Here is a 12082-nt window from a genome sequence, read left to right as displayed (position 1 = left end):
ATCCCCACACCCCCCAGCCTCATTCTTTCCCATGAGCGGTGAGCGCTTGGCTCTACTTCCATCCTATGCCATCGTCAAAATCACATCCGATGCCACCCACGATTTGATGCGCCAGAAGCTCGGCGACGTGTACGTGCAAGCCACATCGCCACATTGATGCACGTCTCCTCACCGATGTTTGGAGTCGCTGCATCTGTCCGCCCGCTCCGCCGCAGCAACCCTTCGTCGCCAGACGGTTGCCACTTACACGCTCGACATGTCGAGCTGGAACAATGGAGAGACCTCTAGTGAGCCTTGGCTCGGCGATGTGAGTTCTCCTCCCCCCTCCCCCACTGCACCGGCGATGTAAATATTTAGGGTTTAGGTTTCAATTTAGGATATATTTTTTATAATCCTAGCTTAGAATCTATGGCTATTTCTGCCAATGTGTAGTACCCCGATGTGCATGTTAACAATACGATGTAAGTTGTGTATGGTCAAGTTTGTTCATAATTCATATATGTAGGATACTAGGATGGTACCAACTGTGGCGTGTGTTTGAGCAAAACATGGCAAAACTAAAGGAGAACCGTGTGGAGCAATCTATAATTGAGTTGTGCAAGGTGGAGAAAGAGAAGAACTTGCTATAAGTGGGACGATGAAAGGAAATAACAGTTGGAATACATGTCGTGTGATCTGCTGAAAGCGAATGATGCAAACAAGGACAAGATGAAGAAGGTCCGGGAAATTTGGATGAGTGAGATGTTTTCATTTGGAACCTTAGTTATGCATGTGTGCCAAAGAAAACTAGTAAGAGTTGTAATATTATTACATTGTTCTATGTGACTAGTTTTGTATCAAACATTTTAGCTAAAATTTGTTATCATGTTTGAGAAATAAATAAAAACATATTGGACTAGTGTATAGGGTCACCGGGCGAGCAGCCGGCCCCAAATCTGTGGCAGTTTTTGCCAGTGCCCCCAAAGCGCTTGCCCGGCATCGATTATGGACACTATTTGGAGTCGCATGTGGAGATACCATAAGTAATAATGTATTTAGTCTGAACTCTTAAGGTATGGGGACATGCATGCTCATCCAAAGTACCCCTAACAAAAGTTTGAAATGCTATGGTATGTGTTTGTCCCATGAATGGCTATTGAATTTGTATTGTACCATGTTAACTACACTCTCGGTTCACAACTACTTTTTTTAGGAAATGTTCACAGCTACTTTAGGTGCTTGGTTTAGTGAAAATCAAAGTTTGTAAATTTTGATTAAAAATGGGGAAAACAATCAACATCTTGTCGAATCGCATGCTTTAGCCAATTCAACCATAAGACCGGTCTGATGGAAGAGACTAGACAATTATATTCAACACCTCACCTCACGTCTAGACTAGTGGGTATTTTTTTAGATCTCGCACGGGCCTTAGACGCTTATCCTTATTTTGTTTTTTGGGAGGCTGCAATTCTTTTTAAATGTTGCGTTGGCTAGGATTTGAATCCAGGACCTCGTAGGTCTAATACTATGTGAGTTTTTTTGTGCATGTGGAAGCGATGCTTTTTGTCGCATCCGTTACATGTTTATAGTTAGACCAATAGGCACATTTGGTAACATATGATTACTTTGATCGACTCAATTAGGAGGATTGATTAGATATCGAAATATGCTTTATGCTCCTAGCATATTCCGTTGCATATAAGGAAAGTGTAATCCTAACATCTACGATGTACAATGGGCTGATGTCAATCTTCCCTTACACCTGCCACGTAAGATTTTTTGCTTAGTTGGAGGAGAGAGAAAGAAGAAAAAGAGAATGTTGTCTTCCCTTAGCTAAAGAATAATCTCTTATGAAATAAGAGAAGACTATTTTCTCCATTGTACGACTTGTCTTCCCTTAGACACATAATATTCTACTAAAAATAATTAATACTCGTTTATTGTAAGGGATGATAATAAGGGATAATGCATTGTACGCCTAATCTTTATTATCTTTTGTAAATGATGTGGACTACTAAGAGAAATCATGTCTTCTCTACCATTGTACATGCCCTTATGCATTTGATAATGGATGTTAATTTCTTCCTATGTTTTTAGTCAAACGTGATGAAGTTTGAAAATGGAAGGAGTATAAGCATGCATGATTTTTGCAAGAGGATCAAACTCCAGACTCTAGAGAAGAGGCAAGAAGAGGTCGAAGAACCTCAGAGAAACAACATATGTTGAAAACCCTGGGTGAATTTCAGGCGAAGATGAGCATGAAGCAAGCAATAGGCCAGTAGATGTTGCCAAAGAACGACGAACCTTCCGTGCTGCCATAGCGCAAATGCCATGCAACGTGGCACGTACGTCCACGTGGCCAGCTAGATCATCACAAACCTAGCTTCTCCATGCTGCTCAGGCTGACAGAAGGCTCACTCTCTTCCCTCATCCCTAGCTGGCTATAAATCCAGCACCTGCAACCACCTTCTCCGAAACGCGCAAACCTCCATTACAAAACCAAACCAGCAGAGAGATCTCATCTATATGATCTATCCAAGCCAACCAGAGAGCAACCGCGAGCCCTATATAATGGCCGCTCCCACCGTCTCTTCTTCATCGACCCCTCCCAAACCTCCGAACGCCGCCATGCTCCAGCCGGCGCCGTACCTCCCCGACATGGCAGCGCCCAACTCAAACTCCAGCGTCAGCTCCGCGAGCAGCAGCAGCACGGCCAGTGTCGCTGGCCGCTCCTCCACCTTCTCCGTCGACTCGGCCGTCGCCACGCCCACCTCCTCCCCGCCTCGCCCGCACCGCGCGGGCGACTTGGCGTGGGAGGCCATCCGTGCCGCCGCGGCGCCGCTCGGCCCGCGGGACTTCACCCTCGTCCGCCGCGTGGGCGCGGGCGACATCGGCACCGTCTACCTCTGCCGCCTCGAGGCCGAGGGGAACCAGTCGTGCGCCTACGCCATGAAGGTGGTTGACCGCCGCGCGCTCGCCAAGAAGGGCAAGCTCGGCCGCGCCGCCGCCGAGAAGCGCGTCCTGCGGCGGCTCGACCACCCGTTCCTGCCCACCATGTTCGCGGACTTCGACGCCGGCACCGACTACTCCTGCATCGTCATGGAGTTCTGCCCCGGCGGCGACCTCCACTCCCTTCGCCACCGGATGCCCGGGAGACGGTTCCCGCTCGCCTCCGCCCGGTTCTACGCCGCCGAGGTGCTCCTCGCGCTGGAGTACCTGCACATGATGGGCATCGTGTACCGCGACCTCAAGCCGGAGAACGTGCTCATACGCGGCGACGGCCACATCATGCTCACCGACTTCGACCTGTCGCTCGAGTCCACGGCGTCCCCGTCGCTCGAGGAGGAAAGGAACGTCGCAGGGGACGACGACGGCGACGACGCGAGGGCGTCGATCCCGACGTGCTTCCCCGAGGTGCACCTCCTCCGGCTGATGAAATGGAGGCGTCGGGCGGCGCCGCGTCCGCGTCCCCGGCCGCGGTTCGTGGCGGAGCCGGTGGACGCGCGGTCGAGCTCGTTCGTGGGCACGCACGAGTACGTGGCGCCGGAGGTGGCGAGCGGCGGCGGGCACGGCGCGTCGGTGGACTGGTGGGCGTACGGCGTGTTCCTGTACGAGCTCCTCTACGGGCGCACCCCGTTCGTGGGCGCCACCAACGAGGCCACGCTCCGCAACATCGTGCGCGCGCCGCTGGAGTGCCCGCCGCTGCCCGCGGCCACGGCGTCGCACGGGGACGCCGCGGCGGCGCGGGACCTGATCGCGCGGCTGCTTGACAAGGACCCCAAGGCGCGCCTCGGGTCGCGGCGCGGCGCCGCCGACGTGAAGGCGCACCCGTTCTTCAGGGGCCTCAACTTCGCGCTGCTCAGGTCGTCGGCCCCGCCCGTCGTGCCGCCGCGGGCCGCGCTGCACCAGCAGTGCGGCAAGGCGTCGCCGGACGTGCACAACCTGTTCGATCAGTTCTGAGCATGCAGTAGTTAGCTAGTTGATGATCACCCTTCGGCCGGCGTTCATCCGAAGAAGGCATTTTTTCTGCATCGAGTCGAGGCACGAATTAACCAGCTAGCTTGTTAATTAACTAGAGAATCATGTTGACTAATTACGCCACCGCTGCACGTACTAAGTACTGTGATTTAGTGCATCGATTAATTGTATTGGATCCAGCTCTGAGTTATACATACATGTCGGCATGGCCGGTCGATGGATGGATCATACCACCTGGTAACCGATCTAGCTAGCTTATGATCCAGCTATCAGCACACGATCGCACATCGAAGGTCGCATGATTAGCTGGCGCTAAACGCGTCTTACCGGCCATTGAACCAGTGGGTTAGCCTCTGAGCTTTTTCTTAGACACGGATGCCATGTTTATTATGAGCACCTACGAAAGACTAGGTTCGATATACAGAGTGTGTTTAGAGATTAACGTAATCAGAACATATTACGTTATTGATATATTATCTCCCACTAAAAAAATATTTCGTTTTTACGAAACACCAAAGTGTTAAACATATGTTCGATTTTTTGTTTTGTTAGAGGTATCATTGTCCTCGATCCCTTGTTTGATTCTGAAACTATTTCCGATGATGATTTTTAAACGGTTAAGAGAGGAGCGTGTTCGTACGCACCGATGGTTACATATATCTCAGTTGAGCTGTCACTAGGACGGAGGCGGCGACCTGTCTTTGGTTCGTTTGTCCGTGACCATCACACCAGTACGTTATGTACAGACAGTACAGTGGCTTCCGTTGGTGAACCGAAAACGTAGCCGGATGCGAAATACACCCACCCACCCGACACACGGGCCCACTCACCCCAAACCCTACTGTTTTCACCCGCTTAAGCTTTGGACGGGAGCACTGATCTCTACGCGAAACTCTGTACGTGGCACTGGAGCAAAGATGTATATGTATGTAACTCGATTTCAGGACTCAATTTACAGAACTAACGTAAAAGCAGTTTCTACTTTGTAGCATAATGTCCGGTAGTCGAGACTCAAGCAAGGGGAAGCGAAGGAGCAAGTATAGCAGTGCGCCGGAAGCATTTCCGGTAGCAAATAGAGAGAAGAAGAAAAACCTGGCTCTTGTAGCTGTTCTATAGCTCTCTCCAAGTATCTGCGCCCTCAATCAGATCCGTCTCTCCCCTGTGAAGGCATCCTCTATCCATTATTCTATACTTGTTATGCTAGTTAAAAATCTAACTTATAGGGTCTACATTGTAAAACTATAGTTGAATAAGACATAGGGAGGGATTATTGAGGAGTTGTTGGAAATGAGCAGGATGTAAAGGAGGATTTATTTTAGGGGAGTCAACTACATGGGGACATAGGATAAATTGTAGTGGGGCTGCTGGACTTGCTCTTAAACCAGCTAGCGCGACGATCTACCGTGCAAGCATGTTCGAACCATCGGTTTGTTGTTGTACGACCCGCACTGCAAGTTTCATCCAATTTCACCTCATTTCTGAAATTTAGGTCGAATTATATGGAATGAAACAGACTAAAACAATGCACGCGAGTTTGCGTGCACGATGAAAACACATTTCATGAACTTACAATCAAATGAATCCCAAGATCACTCGAGACTGTGAAACGGTTACCGTGCGACGAGTAAGGCAAGATACACGATTGATTAGGCCACGAGAGTGTGTGCCGTTATTGCTATGCGGCGGGTAAGGCAAGACATGTTGTTCACTATCCGACTGATTTCATATATGAGTGACGGTGTGACGAAGAGTAGTTGGAGATGATTTACTCCCCTCTACACCGAATATAATTATCATCTAAATATAATCTAAAGTCAATGATTTGCAAGCTTAAACAATTACATATACAAAAATATGAAGATCTACAATACCAAATCAATATCAATAGATCCACCATGATATATATATTTCTTCACAATTTATTATTAAGTATTATAGTTATTGATAGTCTCATCTACACCCAGGAGTAGGAAGTATATATCCTATATATATTTTAGGAAAAGCAAGCTTTCAGTTTCAATAAAAATTTACGACATTTATTTTAGGATGTTGGTAGTGATGTTAGTAAGACATTTAGTGTATTTTTTATTTCAGACAATGAAGCTAAGTATAAATAAATGTGATCAACGTATATCTTTATTATGAGGAGGCATTAGCCAAGGAGATGGGTAGGATTATCTTGAAAGAGTGGGATGAAGAGGGGGCACTCTTCTAAAAAAAAGTAAGAGGAGTACACTAAGAAGATGAGTAGAGACAAAGTATAAGTGGAAATGAGATGAAAGGTAGTGCCTAAAGAAGAGAATCTATTTAAGCTCAAAAGCTTAAAAGAAAGAGAAGTGAAGATTTCCATGATCTAACCAAGGAGATAAGAGATTCAAGCACGTTCACCTAATGAGAGATTGCTCGAGTCCAAAGATGTGCTAAAAAGAAACATGTCTATTTTCATATACACCATTGTGGAGGAATGTCCAAGTGAGCATGAGTGGGATGCCGAGGTGATGAGGACATCCCATCTATTGATACAACCGATGTACCTACAGCCACACAAATACAAGGACCAATCACTCGAGCTCGTGCCAAACAACTTAATTACCAGGTACTTTCGTTTGTTGGAACTATTACTCACATACATGAGAATATGATGCTGCCTAAATTAGATGTGTTTGTTACTCTTAGGAATGATGGACCTAGCATGGATGAGAAGGACAAATATTGAAGCATGATCACCCATCGAGAAGATGTCAGCAAGCATGTGAGGATTGAACAGGACGACACAAGTGGAGATTACAGAACTTTGAAGCCACCATAATGAAGATTGAAAAGTTGGATGAAATACAAAAGATTATACTTCATAATTTCGTCCATAGCATAATATGGTGCTGCGTCACCTTTAATTTTGGGCCAGGCCCATATCATTTTCGCAGTAATTAAGTCAGCCACTTTTTAGAGTCTGTATTGAAGATGAAAATGCCTTCTAGGGTTTGGTTTAGCCACCATGCGTATGGATGGCCGAAACCCCACATTTTCCTCCTTTAAATACCTCCATCGCCGTCACGTTTAGACTCGGATTTTGTTTAGACTAAAAGTTAGCCATTGCTGCAACTCTCATGTACTTCTTTTGAGCCCAACGTCCAGAACAAGACCGACTATACGTAATCCCACCTTTCTAATAAAGCTTCATCTATATCCGAAATATCTTGATTGCAATATTAGCTCTTACTTGTTCTCGTTTTCAGGTAGAAATTAAGACCCTCGCTGGTCAGGTTGATCGTGCACCCACAAGATCAGTTACTCCCGGAGATTGTCCCAGCGATTCCATTGGTGCATGTACTCTGCACGCGTAGTCGGATCGTCAATCACAAAATCCACCAACCAAATCGAATTATCTTCATCTTATCGAAAGATCGGCCACATTTGCCCTATCAAGAGGTGGCAATATGCCTGAAGGACGACAAAGTTTACATTGTAGAAGACCTTAGTAAGAGTGGGCATCAATTATATACTAGGTGACACTAGTCTAGGCGGAAGATTTAGAGTTCATTGATGTGAAATAGTATAAAAATTTGAGAAGATGGAACTTATATGTTCACAGCCGGGAGACAAAAGTGGAGGATGGATATCATAAACTTGCAGAGTACATCATAAGTATGATTGATCCTATACTCAAAGAGCTCCATCCATGTGAACATAGACATACATAGAATGATTAGAAAATTTGGAGATCAAGGTCTCTGGATCTCATTCATGCTAATGTTGCACTTTCTCGAGTTACCTTACCATCTAGCAAACAAGTTTCAAAGGGGGAAGTATAGAGAAGGAGGAAGACCAAAAGTGAGCTCCAAGACTGTAGTGCGATTGAGATCTAGCTGAAGACATGGAGACCTCGTTTGCATTATGAAAGCAAGAAAAGTAAAAAATGGAAGAGCTTAAGTATCGATATAAGTAAGTCACACTTGCAAAATTGTACAATATTTCGAAAATTGCGAGAAGATTCCATAATACTTAGAGTATCATAGGTGATGATTATATTTTAGAAGAATGCTCTAGGACATTCAAGGATAATGAGGGTGGAGATATCTTGTAGGTGAACCCCAGAATTATAGAAAATTATATAGCTAGATATTTGTAAGTATTGGATATCTACAATACCCATAGGGAATTTCTAAGAGTTAGATTAGCATGGAGTTTTCCAGGATTGTAGTGTGGAGTTTGGATCGTGACACATGGCTATAAGTAATCGAAGATTCTCGTCAAAGTATAAATTGGGGTTCTTACCCTCGTGTGTAAGACAAGAAAAGCAACAAAGTTGTTGGAGCTACCAAGTAAGAGAGTCGGGGATGGCCACCAGAAGGATGTCTTGTAAAGATGTGTCGGTCATTAAAAGTCTTGTACGAAGATGTTCATAATAAAGATTTGGGTTAACTCATGCATTGTGAGTGAATGTGTGCAGTTGCAGTTAGTAGCTAGTGCAATTGCGTCAGCAGGTTTCCCTACTAGTAGTACTAGAGATAAGGGATCTCATGTTTTCTACAACACTACTCTTTGTACCCTACAAAATACACATGCGAGTGAAATTGATCATCATTTTAAGTTGGTATATAAACATGTTGACGTCTAGATAAATAGAGCCAAAACCCCTTACAGAGATAATAAGGTAGGATATCAAGATGAACCTAGCTTGCCGAAAAGGGAAGCATAATTTTTTGTTGAAATATTTTGATCAATGATGCAACAAATAGATATCCCACTAAAATTAATTTTTTCATGAATTAAATGTACGTCCAATTATCCTAGACGGAAAATACTAGCATTCGCGGTTTGTTTGTCTATATATACAACCAATTAATAACAGATCTAATGTGATTTTAAGAGCCCTCATGTACTACAGATGGAAACTCATTGATGGATATATAACACCAATAACATGTAAACAAGGCAAAGATGAGGCTTCTGTAAGTTAATGTGAGTACCTTGTGTGGAAAAGACACCTCTGAATATATTGATGAGTGCTCAGCAATAATTGGAAATTGATAACATGATTGATTTATTTTTCTAATTCTGTATGTTGCATGTATATGCTCCTAAATTTGGCGACTATAATACATTGCATGAATACTCTTGTTTTAACATATTAATGCAAATCAACCCATTTAAAACTCGGAGACAAGACCACACAATTCACGAGGTTCCGTTCGAAACAGAGATGCATGGGTGTGAGCACCTGCATCTCAAAATTGCAGAATGTGAACTCCGACGTATGTTGTCATGGTGCACCCTTAGTGCGTGCCACAACTACAATGGGACATCACGAAAACAAAAGTTTATATGCCAGATAACCAATATTTCCGTGGCCCCATTGTAAGTGTGTTTCCGGTATTTTCATGCGCTTGATAGATAATTAATCACCTGAGTCTGCGTACAAGAACTTTGCAAACTTTTCAGCTAGGTATGCATGGAAACATCCATCCCTTGACGCACATGGCGCAGTGTAACGTGTGGACGCTCTTGTATAATTACATGTACTCATGTCCATGTTATCGTGCTTCCTCATTTAGAAATATAAGATGTTTTAGGTGTTTATAAAACTAAATGCAAACTAAAGTGAGTGACCTATATACTAAAAGTAGAATAGATATAAATTAAAGTGAGTGAATCAAAGAATGTGCTTCATGTATCTTACATTCCAAACTTCCAAGCAGAGGAAGTAGCACGCAGAAGAAAAACTAGTACTCATATTACACTGGTCACCGGTTGCATACATACATGAATGGTGGTCTCGTCTCGACTCGACCTGTAGATCTATCATCGATCCGGTTGAAGGATGTGGACAAAATGCAGGCCATCGTTGGGACCGCTACCACCTGCATACGGACCACGGCCTATTTTGTGTCCGCGGATCACCACATTCGGAGCCAAATGTACCGAAAAGCGGCCCGTTATGTGGCAGGCCGTGGAGTTGGCGTTATAACAGCGTGGCGATTACAGCGTGCACCCTAAGGTCTTCGTTTTCATGTTTGTACCGTTCGTTTGGTGCTTTACGATTTGTTGCAAGTTTCGTCCATTTTCACCTCGTTTTAAGAAATCTGGGTCGCATTATAATCCGATGAGTCCCTAGGATGCTAGAGAGAGTGCCACGGTTACCGTGCAGCAAGTAAGTCAAGATCTACAATTGACTAGGTGATACGTCTCCGACGTATCGATAATTTCTTATGTTCCATGCCACATTATTGATGATATCTACATATTTTATACACATTATATGCAGGGGCGGACCCACGTTAAGCCCAGTGGGGGCCTAGGCCCCCAGTCAATTTGTGCTTTTACAGCTTTGAAGCCTACTATTTTACTATCTGGGCCCCCACTTAGCCAAGTAATCAGGCCCCCACTCACTAAGGCCCCCACTAGATTTTTGGGCTGGGTCCGCCACTGATTATATGTCGTATTTATGTATTTTCCGGCACTAACCTATTAACGAGATGCCGAAGAGCCAGTTGTTGTTTTCTGCTATTTTTGGTTTCAGAAATCCTAGTAAGGAAATATTCTCGGAATTGGACGAAATCAACGCCCAGGGTCCTATTTTTGCACGAAGCTTCCAGATGACCGAGGGATAGACGAAGTGGGGCCACGAGGTGGCCAGACACCAGGGTGGCGCGGCCTGGCCCTTGGCCGCGCGGCCCTGTCGTGTGGGCCCCTCGTGACGCCCTTTGACCTGCCCTTCCGCCTACAAATAGCATTCGTCGCGAAACCCCCAGTATCGAGAGCCACGATACGGAAAACCTTACTGAGACGCCGCCGCCGCCAATCCCATCTCGGGGGATTCAGGAGATCGCCTCCGGCACCCTGCCGGAGAGGGGAATCATCTCCCGGAGGACTCTTCACCGCCATGGTCGCCTTCAGAATGATGAGTGAGTAGTTCACCCCTGGACTATGGGTCCATAGCAGTAGCTAGATGGTCGTCTTCTACTTATGTGCTTCATTGTCGGATCTTGTGAGCTGCCTAACATGATCAAGATCATCTATCTGTAATACTATATGTTGTATTTGTCGGGATCCGATGGATAGAGAATACTATGTTATGTTGATTATCAATCTATTACCTATGTATTGTTTATGATCTCTCATGCTCTCCGTTATTAGTAGAGGCTCTGGCCAAGTTTTTGCTCTTAACTCCAAGAGGGAGTATTTATGCTCGATAGTGGGTTCATGCCTCCATTAAATCTGGGACAGTGACAGAAAGTTCTAAGGTTGTGGATGTGTTGTTGCCACTAGGGATAAAACATTGATGCTATGTCTAAAGATGTAGTTATTGATTACATTACGCACCATACTTAATGCAATTGTCTGTTGTTTACAACTTAATACTGGAAGGGGTTCGGATCATAACCTGAAGGTGGACTTTTTAGGCATAGATGCATGCTGGATAGCGGTCTATGTACTTTGTCGTAATGCCCAATTAAATCTCACTATACTCATCATATCATGTATGTGCATGGTCATGCCCTCTCTATTTGTCAATTGCCCGACTGTAATTTGTTCACCCAACATGCTATTTATCTTATGGGAGAGACACCTCTAGTGAACTGTGGACCCCGGTCCATTCTTTTACATTGAATACAATCTACTGCAATACTTGTTCTACTGTTTTATGCAAACAATCATCATTCACACTATACATCTAATCCTTTGTTACAGCAAGCCCGTGAGATTGACAACCTCACTGTTTCGTTGGGGCAAAGTACTTTGGTTGTGTTGTGCAGGTTCCACGTTGGCGCCGGAATCCCTGGTGTTGCGCTGCACTACATCCCGCCGCCATCAACCTTTAACGTGCTTCTTGGCTCCTCCTGGTTCGATAAACCTTGGTTTCTTTCTGAGGGAAAACTTGCTGCTGTGCGCATCATACCTTCCTCTTGGGGTTCCCAACGAACGTGTGAGTTACACGCCATCACTAGGCGTGGAGGATATTTCAGGAAAAAAAGGGCACTAGGAGATTCAAGAATAATCAAGGTGGAGATATCTTGTAGGGTAAACCCATAATTATGGAAAATTATATAGCTAGAACTTTGTAAGTGTTGGACATCTAGAATACCGATGTAGGAAATTTCTAAGAGTCAGATTAGCATGGAGT

The 12082-nt window shown here is 45.0% G+C and overlaps 1 protein-coding gene across 1 annotated transcript; it reads left to right on the top strand.

The window, feature by feature from the left end:
• Positions 1 to 2533: 2533 nt before the first annotated feature.
• LOC127293708 (protein kinase PINOID) lies at positions 2534 to 4151 on the top strand. Its single transcript, XM_051323347.2, has one exon. The coding sequence runs from the start codon at positions 2551 to 2553 to the stop codon at positions 3937 to 3939; it is 1389 nt and encodes a 462-aa protein (XP_051179307.1). The 5' UTR covers positions 2534 to 2550; the 3' UTR covers positions 3940 to 4151.
• The last annotated feature ends 7931 nt before the right edge of the window (positions 4152 to 12082 follow it).

The sequence above is a fragment of the Lolium perenne genome, chromosome 4, assembly GCF_019359855.2.
Source record: "Lolium perenne isolate Kyuss_39 chromosome 4, Kyuss_2.0, whole genome shotgun sequence".
Taxonomy (NCBI): Eukaryota; Viridiplantae; Streptophyta; class Magnoliopsida; order Poales; family Poaceae; genus Lolium; species Lolium perenne.
The sequence above is the reverse complement of the archived record's forward strand: the minus strand, read 5'-3'. Positions and strand labels throughout refer to the sequence as shown.

Bases quoted from the DNA above. Each gene is read 5' to 3' on its own strand.
- LOC127293708 (XM_051323347.2), top strand. From the start codon at position 2,551: ATGGCCGCTCCCACCGTCTCTTCTTCATCGACCCCTCCCAAACCTCCG.